Source organism: Balaenoptera ricei, chromosome 3 (assembly GCF_028023285.1).
Source record: "Balaenoptera ricei isolate mBalRic1 chromosome 3, mBalRic1.hap2, whole genome shotgun sequence".
Taxonomy (NCBI): domain Eukaryota; kingdom Metazoa; phylum Chordata; class Mammalia; order Artiodactyla; family Balaenopteridae; genus Balaenoptera; species Balaenoptera ricei.
In genome coordinates this window covers 119444523-119456095 of record NC_082641.1, presented here as the reverse complement: position 1 = coordinate 119456095, position 11573 = coordinate 119444523, and the positions used below count along the sequence as shown (strand labels likewise).

Genomic DNA, 11573 nt, shown 5'->3' with positions numbered 1-11573 from the left:
GAAGGTATCCTATTAATCATAGTCCTATCCTTTCTGTATGTTTGAAAATTTTCATGAAAAAAATTGAGGAGGATAATAAATAAAAGAAAATCCCCAGATAGTATATTTTCATCATAAAACTCATTTTCAAGAAAATTCATACATGGGGGAAAATATATGAGAATTCTCTAAATAAGCAAAGTACTGAAGTAAAACTTTCTGGGCTTATGGTCCACAAACCAAGTACCCAAAACTGCTGAGACTAGGAGTTCTATGTGTACGTACCGGTTAAAACATGGGGAAGCAGTATCAGTGAAATGTTTATAAGGGTTTGCTCTGGATAGAGAACCCATGCAAATCCAGCAGAAATATTGCATACAGCCGGTACATGTCATCTTGTTACATCCATCTAATTTCTGGTGGGAAAGACAGAGAAAAATATCAAGGCTACAAAAGCAAAAGAGAAATGCACATGCCAAAATGATTTGGTACAACATTCTCCTTGTCTTCCCCCTTTTCTAATGCAGGGTGGAGATATACAGGTAACACACAATGATAACTATGAATGCCTAACTCTTTAGCATTACAAGTAAAATACAGAAAATACTTAGCAGGTGTTCCTACAATTAGATACTTAGCAAAACCTCTTCTGATAAACAGTAAATACAAACCAAACATGTATAAGTGAAACATATAGTTAGATTAATATTAAAATGTTTGGATTTAATATGTGGGATTTAAACTTTTTACATAAATCTAAGTAAACATTTGGTACCAAGTCCCCCATTCTATAAGAGCTGAGGCATGTTAGAAGTGGTTAAATAGAAGGCCAGTTTCCTTAATGGAGTAACTGGGGCATCACTACCAGGGTCAGCTCAGATATGATGGATTGGAACAACAGAGTCAAATGTAAAGACATATTTCAGTTTTGAAACATATTAAGATTTTGTCAAGAAGCAGTAGATGTATCTATCTGTCTTGACTCAGATGTCTCCATTTCATAAGCAGGCACTTGTAAAACAGCTATTAAATTGCAGGGTAAATAGTTCGGAGGAGAAGTCAGGCTTGATTCTTTTTTAGTCACGTAGATGAGTTAAGAGTTGACTGTAGCTCGAGTATGGCCTCTTTATAACCCACTCAATTTTGAGGTGGATATAATGTGAGAACAACTGTCACCGTATGAAAGCACTTTGAAATGGGAAGTCTACATACATTTTAGGTCAATAACAATATTTAGTAGTAAATTTACATCTTCCAAGTTAAGAAAGTTTAATAAATACCAAAATGTGTTTTCTTAATTAGTCACAAAATTAAAAGGCTTCTTGAGGAAATCGTAACATGCTTGCAATTAGGTTTGCCTCCATGTCTGTCCCCAAACCTTTACCTCGATGGGAGTCCCACAACATGGGCAGCTCTTTGAGTTCTTTTCTAGCCACTCCTTACTTTCCATCTCTTCCAGTGCCTTCTGAATCACCCTCTTACCATACCTCTGTTCCAAAAATCTTTTATTGGCCTCATCTGCTTGCAGGTACTCATTTCGTAAGTCCATTAATTTCTCTAGAAAGTGAAATGGAAAATTAACTTTTATACAACTTGTAATGCTGATTAAGAACCATTGAAATTGGCCATAACCTTTGACTACTCAATAATGCTATTCCTGGGATTTTATCATAAGGAATTAATCCAAAGTAAAGTTACATATAAAAATGGCAAACAAATTAAATGTCCAAGGGAATAATTACGTGTGGAACCACTTAAGATATAATATTTAGTTATTAAAACTTATAATTAGGATGGCTACAACTCAGTTAAAATACTCATTATGGAATTCAGAAAAAAGCATATTTAGGTTGTAACTAGGTAAAAATTACACATGCATGAAAGACAAAGAACAGACAGGAATCCTCCAAGTAAAAAAGCTGGACTTGTTAATGGTGACAGAATAACAGCTTATCTTTTTCCTTTGATTTTAACTTATTAATGTTGATATTTTTGTGCAACTAGCACAACTAGTAGTACAGTTTAAGACTGACTTATCTAAATGACACAAAGGTTGAAACAGACGCTGATTTTCTACTAAATCAGCATCATTCACCATTTGATAACAACAGGCCTACCAAATTAAACAAAAGCACCTAAGGGCAAAGACCAGCTGTTCAATTCTGTATATAAAAAGAAGCCAGTGAATAAGGTTTACCACCCACAGGAAATGAAAAGTCCCTCCTGTCAACTTCTCCCCTTAATACTCTTCAATCTGGTTTCTACTGCTTTATCACTTAATTCAAATGGAATGGGCAGCCATTCCCAAAGGCTTTAGTTGTAGACAAAGCTTTTGCTCACAATTCTATTACCTTAATTTTTCAACACAATTAATTAAAAACCTCTCTCAACAATGTTCTAGCTATTTTATTAATTCACTTTCCTCACATTATTTAGAGGTGGACATCTTCCCTCTAAATGCAGTGGACATCTTCAGGGGCGGAATTCTATCTGCACTTTTGCTTCACCTGTGAATCCTTTCTCTGTGTTGTTCATTCCCATGACTCCATCACTTCTGCTTAGATGTAGCAGACACGTAGTTTTTTATCCTGTCACTTTTATCTCCTCTACTAATTCAAAGCGTTTTTATGTTCCTAGACATCTTAAGGACAAAAGTTACTGCTCTAATGTTCTCAAAATAATAAAATTATTAGTATTTCATATATTTTGTATGGTAATATGGAATATATAGATACAGAGACTGAGAAAGAGATTCCTAATTTTGCTGAAGCCCCTAAGCCTATCTTTGATTTCTTCCCCAAACACTGTGAAACACCTGAAATGTACTTCAGCCTCTCAGTGATAAGGATACAGAAGTCTAAAGTAAAGGCTAACATTATATTCTGGTGAGTTCTCCATCCCATCTGCCTATAACCACTACAAGACTCTGCAATAGGCAACTGGAAGTACTGTATTTACTCATTCTCCTCTCAGGGTCCTTTCTTAGAGATAATGACACTCTGCTAACAATTAATAACTATAGTAATACTGGCATTACTAGTTACCATTTTGTGGTTTAAGACTTAAATATAAGACATAACACCATAAAACCTCTAGAAGAGAACACAGGCAAAACACTTCCTGACCAAGGCAATAGAAATAAAAGCAAAAATAAACAAATGTGACCTAACCTAACTTACAAGCTTCTGTACAGCAAAGGAAACCGTAAACAAAATGAAAAGACAACCTACAGGCTGGGAGAAAACATTTGCAAATGATGTAACCGACAAGGTCTTAATTTCCAAAATATACAAACAGCTCATACAACTCAACAAAAAACAAACAAACAACTCAATGGAAAAATGGGCAAAACAACTAAATAGACATTTCTCCAAAGAAGACATCCAGATAACTGAAAGACATATAAAAAGAGGCTCATCACTGCTATTAAAGAAATGCAAATCAAAACTATGATGAGGTACCACTTCACACCAGTCAGAATGGCCATCATTAAAAAGTCTACAGGGGAGGACTTCCCTGGTGGCGCAGTGGTTAAGAATCAGCCTGGGGGCTTCCCTGGTGGCGCAGTGGTTGGGAGTCTGCCTGCCAGTGCAGGGGACATGGGTTCGAGCCCTGGTCTGGGAGGATCCCACATGCCGCGGAGCGGCTGGGCCCGTGAGCCACAACTACTGAGCCTGCGTGTCTGGCCTGTGCTCTGCAACAAGAGAGGCCGTGACAGTGAGAGGCCCGCGCACCGCGATGAAGAGTGGCCCCCGCTTGCCACAAGTAGAGAAAGCCCTCGTGCAGCAGCGAAGACCCAACACAGCCAAAAAAAAAAAAAAGAATGAGCCTGCCAATGCAGGGGACACAGGTTCAAGCCCTGGTCTGGGAAGATCCCACATGACACAGAGCAACTAAGCCCATGTGCCACAACTACTGAGCCTTCACTCTAGCGCCTGCGAGCCACAACTACTGAAGCCCACGCGCCCTAGAGCCCGTGCTCTGCAACAGGAGAAGCCACCGCAATGAGAAGCCCGTGCACCGCGACGAAGAGTAGCCCCCGCTCACCACAACTAGAGAAAGCCCGTGCGCAGCAACAAAGACCCAACACAGCCAAAAATAAATAAATTTATAAAAATAAAAATAAAAACTAAACTTTAAAAGAAAAAAAGAGTCTACAGGGGACTTCCCTGGCAGTCCAGTGGTTAGTTAAGGCTCCACGCTCCCAATGCAGGGGGCACGGGATCAATCCCTGGCCAGGGAACCAAGATCCCACATGTCACACATCAAGGCCAAAAAAAAAAACCAAAAAAACAAACAAGTCTACAAATAACCAATGCTGGAGGGGGTGTGGAGAAAAGGGAACCCTCCTACATTGTTGGTGGGAATGTAAATTGGTATAGCCACTATGGAAATCTGTATGGAGATTCCTCAAAAAACTAAAAATAAGAGTTGCCATATGATCTAGCAATCCCACTCCTGGGCACGTATCCAGACAAAACTATAATTCAAAAAGATACCTATGTTCATAGCAGCACTATTTACAATAGCCAAGACATGGAAACAACCTAAATGTCCATCGCCAGAGGAATGGATAAAGAAGATGTGGTATGTATATAGATACAACAGAATATTAGTCAGCCATAAAAAAGAATGAAATAAGGCCATTTGCAGCAACATGGATGGACTTAGAGATTATCATACTAAGTGAACTAAGTCATAAAGACAAATACCATATAATATCACTTATATGTGGAATCTAAAATATGACACAAATGAACCTATCTACAAAACAAAAACAGACTCACAGACATACAAAACAGACTTGTGGTTGCCAAGGGGGAGGGGGGCTGGGGGAGGGATGGATTGGGAGGTTGGGGTTAGCAGATGCAAACTATTATATTTATATAGAATGGATAAACGACAAGGTCCTACTGTATAGCACAGGGAACTATATTCAATATCCTGTGATAAACCATAATGGAAAAGAATATGAAAAAGAATGTATATATATGTATAACTTAATCACTTTGCTGTACAGCAGAAATTAACACATTTTAAATCAACTATATTTCAATAATTTAAATAAATAAATAAATACACAAACGAAAAAAAAAAGTTACCATTTTGCATTTTACATACATTAGCCCATTCTCAAACTATGGTTAAGTACCAGTTTTTTCCCTCACTCTGTCAAGGACCAGTACTTTTGCAAAATATAATCAAATGAATTATTAGAAAAATGAGGGTAAAAAGACAAAAAATATAAGCCTAAATTTTTACTAGATTTGACTGCCATAAAATTTAGTCAGTGAATAGCGATAGCAAAAATGTTATTAAACTTTCAAACACTGACTCTCAATTTCTGTATTTACCTTGTCACAGACCAGTATAACAACTATAACAACTTTAAGTAGCACTACAATAGGTCATTTCAAACTTACAATAACCTTATGAAGTAGCTATTATCATCAGCCCTTTTAGTTTGAGAAACACTAAGTCACCAAAGTCTAGTCAAATTGATGTCCAGGTCCTGATTCCTCAAACCTTAATCTAGATCAGAAATGGCTAACAGGTTTTACCTCCTGTGACTACCTCAATAGAGGGTGGCCTTCTGAAGCACTGTGTTGAGGAAGATTCTGAGGCCTCCCTGGGCTCATTGAGAAAGCACTTGATGACTGATCAAACATGTGTACCGTGGAAACAAGAGTGATAGCTTAGATGCTCTGCATGTGCCGACCAGGATCTACATTATTGCATATTCATAGACAGAAATTACTCTGTCATTCCTTCCCTGGAATGCTCCCCCCGATATCTGCGTGGCTTGTTTCCTTACTTCCTTCAAGTCTTTACTCAAACCACTTTGCCAGCGAGGCCTCCCCTGGTTTTTCTAAATAAAATCCGAAGCCCCTTCCCCTTCAGAACACTTCATAGCCTGTCCCTGCTTTATTTCTTTTTCCCTCTTCAGCATTTACCACCATCGAATATTCTTATTTATTTTGTTTGCCTATCTCCCCCATGAGAATGTAAGTTCCATGAGGGCATTTGGTCAGTGCTATATCCCCAGAACCTAGGACAGTAACTGACTCAAAAATATCTGTTGAACAAACACAGAAGAACACAATTCTTCCAAACTGAAGAATTGAAGTGATGTCTCTTTTTATTTGTGGGGGGGTGTGGGTAGAGCACTGGGATACTGAGTTCATACAGTTACAACCTACCTGCAGTCACCTTACATGGAGAAACCCCATGGTAGGTCAATCTGCATAAAGTACAGAAGGCAAAATTGCAGCTGGAACAGATGCCCATTGTGCAGCCAGGCTCCTGCATCACAGGCAGCTGGCAGGATGGGCGGGGGCAGTACACCACATCTGCCATCAGGTCCAAGGTAGACTGGAGGAGAAGGCGGTCATAACGGGCAAATAACTCTGCTTCCACTAGCTCTTTGACCTGGAGGGAAATATAAAACATCATAGGTTTGATGATTTCCCAACCAGTTCTGATCCTGAGGAGATCCTTAGGAAGCTAGTGTAAACCAGAGGCACATAAACTAAAACTCTATCTCCCTTCAAAATCAAACCAAGTATGGGAGGTCTACATCTTAAGTGAGATGGTGGTTACATGGGTCTACACATTTGTCAAAACTAAGCAGACGGTACACTTTAAATGAGTACATTTATGCCTTAATGGGGTTGACTGAAAAAAAAGGAAACCAAGCAGGCTGTCTTTAAAGTCTGTAAAACATTTGGTTAACTATTCTAAGAGATAACCCCTCCAGATCCCAACCTCACATAGAGACAGGGTAGTAGTTCCCCCACCTAGCAGATATACAGAGTAAATCACCAGAATTACTTTACTTTTTTAACGCTCATCCCTGCGGAGGACCACTCATTCCAAAGCCAGCAAAGGAAGCATTTACATTTGCTTAAACTAAGATCATGGCATTCTTGATGGATACAATGAAACAACTTGTGGGCTGGCTCCCAGGCCTCAGATTGCCCTGATGAGCCCTATCAAGAAGTCCCAGGGTCGCAGCTGTGGGCACCTGTGGTTCACCCCCTGGCACAGGAGGTGGGAGGAGGCTGAGCACCACCGGGATGTGTGTCATCCTTTCTCACTGTCAAGATACACGTGGGGCATTTTGCTCAAGTCACAAGTTATTTCAGCAGGTGACCCTTAGAGAAAGCAGTTGGTACCATCACAGAAATCTTTTCTGGGACAACAATTAAATCATGTTGTTTTTTTTTTTTAAGTTTATGAATGGATTGCACAACAATGTAAAAATAAAGTTCATCCTAATAAAAAAAAAAAAAAAAGAAGTTCCTGAGAAAATGTCTCCCTTTGTGAGAGAGAATTAGGGGGCAGCTGTCAGCAGAGTAAAAGAGTTACCTGACCAGGAGTGGCCACTGAAGGGCACTTGGGTTCTGGGCAGTTGAGGCACTGAACTTGGCCATCTCTGATCTGGATTTCAAAGTAGTCCTTGAGACAGGCTTTGCAGTACACATGCCTGCACTCCAAGAAGTACATGCAATCACTACCCAGCTTCTCACAGAAGCAGATATTGCACAGGAACAATTTACTATTAAAGCATTTTATCTGTTGAGCCTGATCGAAGTCCAAGATTTCCTGGATCAGACTGGACAACGATTCCACATCCTGCACGGCTCTCTCGTCCACAACTTCCTCTTGGTCTACATCAGATCCAGCAGCTCCTCCAAAATCTAGCTCTGTGTTGGAAGACGCTTGAGCCATCCTCCTCTGAACTTTTTTCTGAGAACCCATCTTGAGTTCAAAAGGAGAGACAATATTCAGGTACGCTAAGGTCTCTTCTTTAAGAAACTGCATCCAGGCAAACAGGACCACGCTGCCGCGGTGTTCTTCCCACAGGTTGTCTAAGTGCTTGCACAGAGCAGACAGCTAGGGGAAAACACATGAAGATGCTGGTGAGTTTGGAAAGATGACGATGCTGTCAACTCCTGATTTCCCTTGAAATCTTTTTAAGTCAGGCCTTTCTACTTCCTAACATGATTTTTCACTTCTGTGATAAACTGTGCTGCACAACAGCATCAGTGTTCTTATCGAAGCACTTCTTAAACTATTCAGCAACACGAGCCACAGTGGAACACAAGGTCAGAAGCTAAAAGAAGTATCATTAAGACAAGAGAAACAGCAAGACTCTACCAGGTGTAGAACTAGGTTTACATACGAGCCACTGCAATGGAGGACTTTTTCTGTTCTTTATTTTTCTTCACGTTAGTATTGCTACCTCATGCAGAAGAGATCTAGTTCTAAAATGAACTATTTCTATTCCTTGGAGTCCTAGCCCTGTAGGTACCCTACAATAATGATTAGGAAAAGAACAGTTTAAAAATACCATCCGAACCTTAAAATTAATTCTTTCAGTCGTATCAAGAAGCCACCTCGTGCGAAAGAATCACTAACAGAATCTAACCTCAGAGTCCTTGGTATTCAGATTTACAAGCTGATTTTAACTAAGCAATCTGGGCTTACACCAGATCCTAGCTAATAGAGGGAGGCAGGCTGATATTGAACCCAGACATGATTATAAGCCCTTAACATGGTTTGGCTGCCATAGGCAAAGCTCACATTTCCTAACCTAAGCAACCAAAGTTTAAACTACTTTGACTTTTCCTCCTTAAAACTGGTCTGTTCAATTTGAAAGGCAAATGTAAGAAGATTTTCCATTAGAAATGTAAAATATTTTTAAGTAGAGCTCAGGAATCATAAGCAGCTTTTCTTTTTAAGGTAAACATAAAAAAATAAGCCTTCCAGATGTAAATAAATTTTGTAAATTTGAATACCAACTGAAAAAGGACCACATTCTCTCTTCCTTACGCTGCGTAGTGCTATTCACTAAACCCTATACAGGCACAAAATTAAACACTTACTGACTACTTCAAGATTGGACAACTAATGCTTTTATACATTTGCATGAATATGCTTATATGATCAACCAGAAACCTGATGAAATCTTTAAACTGTAATAAATACTAAAAGGGAAGCCTTGTTCGTGAGTATTGTTTGAGCTACCAAGTCCAGTGAAGAAGCCATTCTCCTCCATCCTCTTTTCTTCTCTAGTCCCTTCTCAAGAGGCATCTGGGATGTACATAAATGTGAGGAATAAGGGAGGTAGAAAGAGAAGAGCATGCGAGAGATTGTGTATATATATTGGAAGAGGAATAGTGGAAAATACTAGAAAACTAAACCCACTTCTATCTACCAACCAAATTCAGTGAGGGACAGGTCCATGAATCAACTTCACTATCAACAGGTGAAATTCATAATGCCAAGGAATAAGGGCCCAGTAACAAACAAGAATTGAAGGAAGAAGGAACATAGAACAATTAAAATGTCAATTATATGGACAAAAATTTATTTGATAGAAGAACCCTACTGTAATTTTAGCTGTGTAACATAAAATAATGAATAACCCTCTTCTCCCCACACCCTAAAAGCCAGCATTAAGTAGATGCTATTTGGCTGGAATCTGAAACTGTGTATGTGCAAACATGCATGGACATAAAGTATCAAGAGCTCTCTGGAGAAATGGGACTATAAACATCTAGATAATTCAGTCAACTCTCAGTGATCTAAATGTCAAACATCTTTGATATTCTTGGGCAAATCATCCACTGCCTTGCATGTGTTGCCTCTGACACAGATATTAAAATGTAAGGTAAAATTCCTTTTTATTCTATATGTATTATTCTTTTTTTTTTTTTTTTTTTTTTTTTTGTATTATTCTTTTTTAAAGTTTAATTTTGTTTTTAAACTGTAAGTTCAGTTTTACAAAAGCACTCTCATCTAAAGATTAGACTGGTGATGAGCACGGGTGGGAATGAAAATTACACGATCAAAAAGGAAAAACTGACAGCTGTTCCTTGAGGTCAAGTAACTCTGACAGCTTTTGTCTTAATACATCAGCCTATCAATCTTCATCATGACTTCTAGAAAAATAACTGCTACTGATCCATTATCTATCCCAGAATACATTATATTAGCTTCAAGCCATATTTATGTCTCAATCAAGAGTTGAGGTTGTTACTAGAAAAAGATATATAACCCAGAGGAAATGAAGATCATAATATAAGATCTCAAGCCTTAATGAGATATCTACAGGAATCATACACATTTCTATTTGTGTGCATTCACACCTATGTGAGAGTAGTCAACAACTCTGTTATTAACATACAGACTTTTAAAAATAAAAGCACTCTTATGTTTTCTTAGGAAATATTTATTATAACTACATTAGCTCAATTTTAGTCCTCCTAATTACAATTAAATCTTTCATTTAAGGAATGGATAAGAAACTAAAAAAAATAAAAAGCAATACCAACATCTAAGGAAAATGGGAGGACCTTATAGTATCCATTACAATACAGGTTAAATAGGAAAATAGCAAGACAAAGAGAGAAACAATATACTTGATTAAAAATTACTCCTACTGCAATTCAAAATGATTAATTGTTCTAATTACGCCATTCTTTTCTAAAACACCAAACATTTTCAATTTATTAACATTACAATTCATGAAGGCAAGGGAAAAAAAATTACAAAATCAAACCCATTTGTTCTTCATGCACTGAATTCAAGATCATCAAGGTAGTGTTCAATTAAAGATGATTTTTAAGTTTCTAAAAATGGATAGGAGAAATTAAGTTTCGGGTCTAACCTGAGTTGGTGACAGCCATTTGCCACTAAGTGTGAATGAAGGTGGGGCGGAGGATGGATAATCTGGTGGCAGTTCAAAGTTCAGCACAAGTGGAGGCAGAAAGCAAATGGTGTATTCAAAGCCACTATTCTGGAGACACTCATTTGAATTGCCTGAACCAAAAACAAAGATTAGAAAGGATCAGTTGGTCAACACTTGAGTGTCCGTTACTGTTGAGCAGTGCTCAAGAAAAACGTAATGCTTTAGCTGAGGGGATAAAAACCCTCCCCCAAAGCACCTTCTATTCCCTAATGTACTTCGTAGCTGCCACCTTAAAAAAAAAAATCTTGTAAGCCCTTAAAAAAAATCTACTAAGCATCATGAAATTTAAAATGAAGATACACAACTTATTCTTGTATACACTTTTGAGTATAATTCCTAACACTAATGACAAGTAATACACAATGTTTTCTTTTGTTGTTGTTTTACAGTAGATGATTAAAGACACAATCTAGAGAAAAGGACGTTTATTTCTATCAAAGAGCCATGACCTACTTAGACCAGCATGTGCCAACTACCCATGAATCATAGTTGGGAGAATTTGTGCCAATACAAGGATCTCTTGAGGGCAAGATACAACACACAACACTCTCACAATCAAAGTTTCATTTTCAGTTATCACACTTACTTTGTTTACTCAAAGCCTTTATAGTAGAAACATTTTGAGAAAGTGTTCACAGATGACATCTGGTACATTAGTATCAAAAGTACCAGTTTTCGGGGCTTCCCTGGTGGCGCAGCGGTTGAGAGTCTGCCTGCCAATGCAGGGGACACGGGTTCAAGCCCTGGTCTGGGAAGATCCCGCGTGCCGCGGAGCAGCTGGGCCCGTGAGCCACAACTACTGAGCCTGCGCGTCTGGAGCCTGTGCTCCGCAACAAGA

The 11573-nt window shown here is 38.6% G+C and overlaps 1 protein-coding gene across 8 annotated transcripts in view; it reads right to left on the bottom strand.

Moving 5' to 3' along the window:
• The window catches only part of RNF14 (ring finger protein 14), a 41680-nt gene that overhangs the window by 2188 nt on the left and 27919 nt on the right, over nucleotides 1-11573 (bottom strand). For 7 of the 8 annotated variants that reach the window (XM_059917353.1, XM_059917357.1, XM_059917356.1 and 4 more), the window contains 5 exons: nucleotides 10655-10806; nucleotides 7348-7875; nucleotides 6180-6408; nucleotides 1364-1536; nucleotides 265-395 (listed from right to left, as the gene is read on the bottom strand). In XM_059917353.1, coding sequence (XP_059773336.1) covers nucleotides 265-395; nucleotides 1364-1536; nucleotides 6180-6408; nucleotides 7348-7875; nucleotides 10655-10806 — 1213 coding nt within the window. The remainder of the gene's footprint in view (nucleotides 1-264; nucleotides 396-1363; nucleotides 1537-6179; nucleotides 6409-7347; nucleotides 7876-10654; nucleotides 10807-11573) is intronic. The other variant, XM_059917358.1, reaches the window with a different exon arrangement.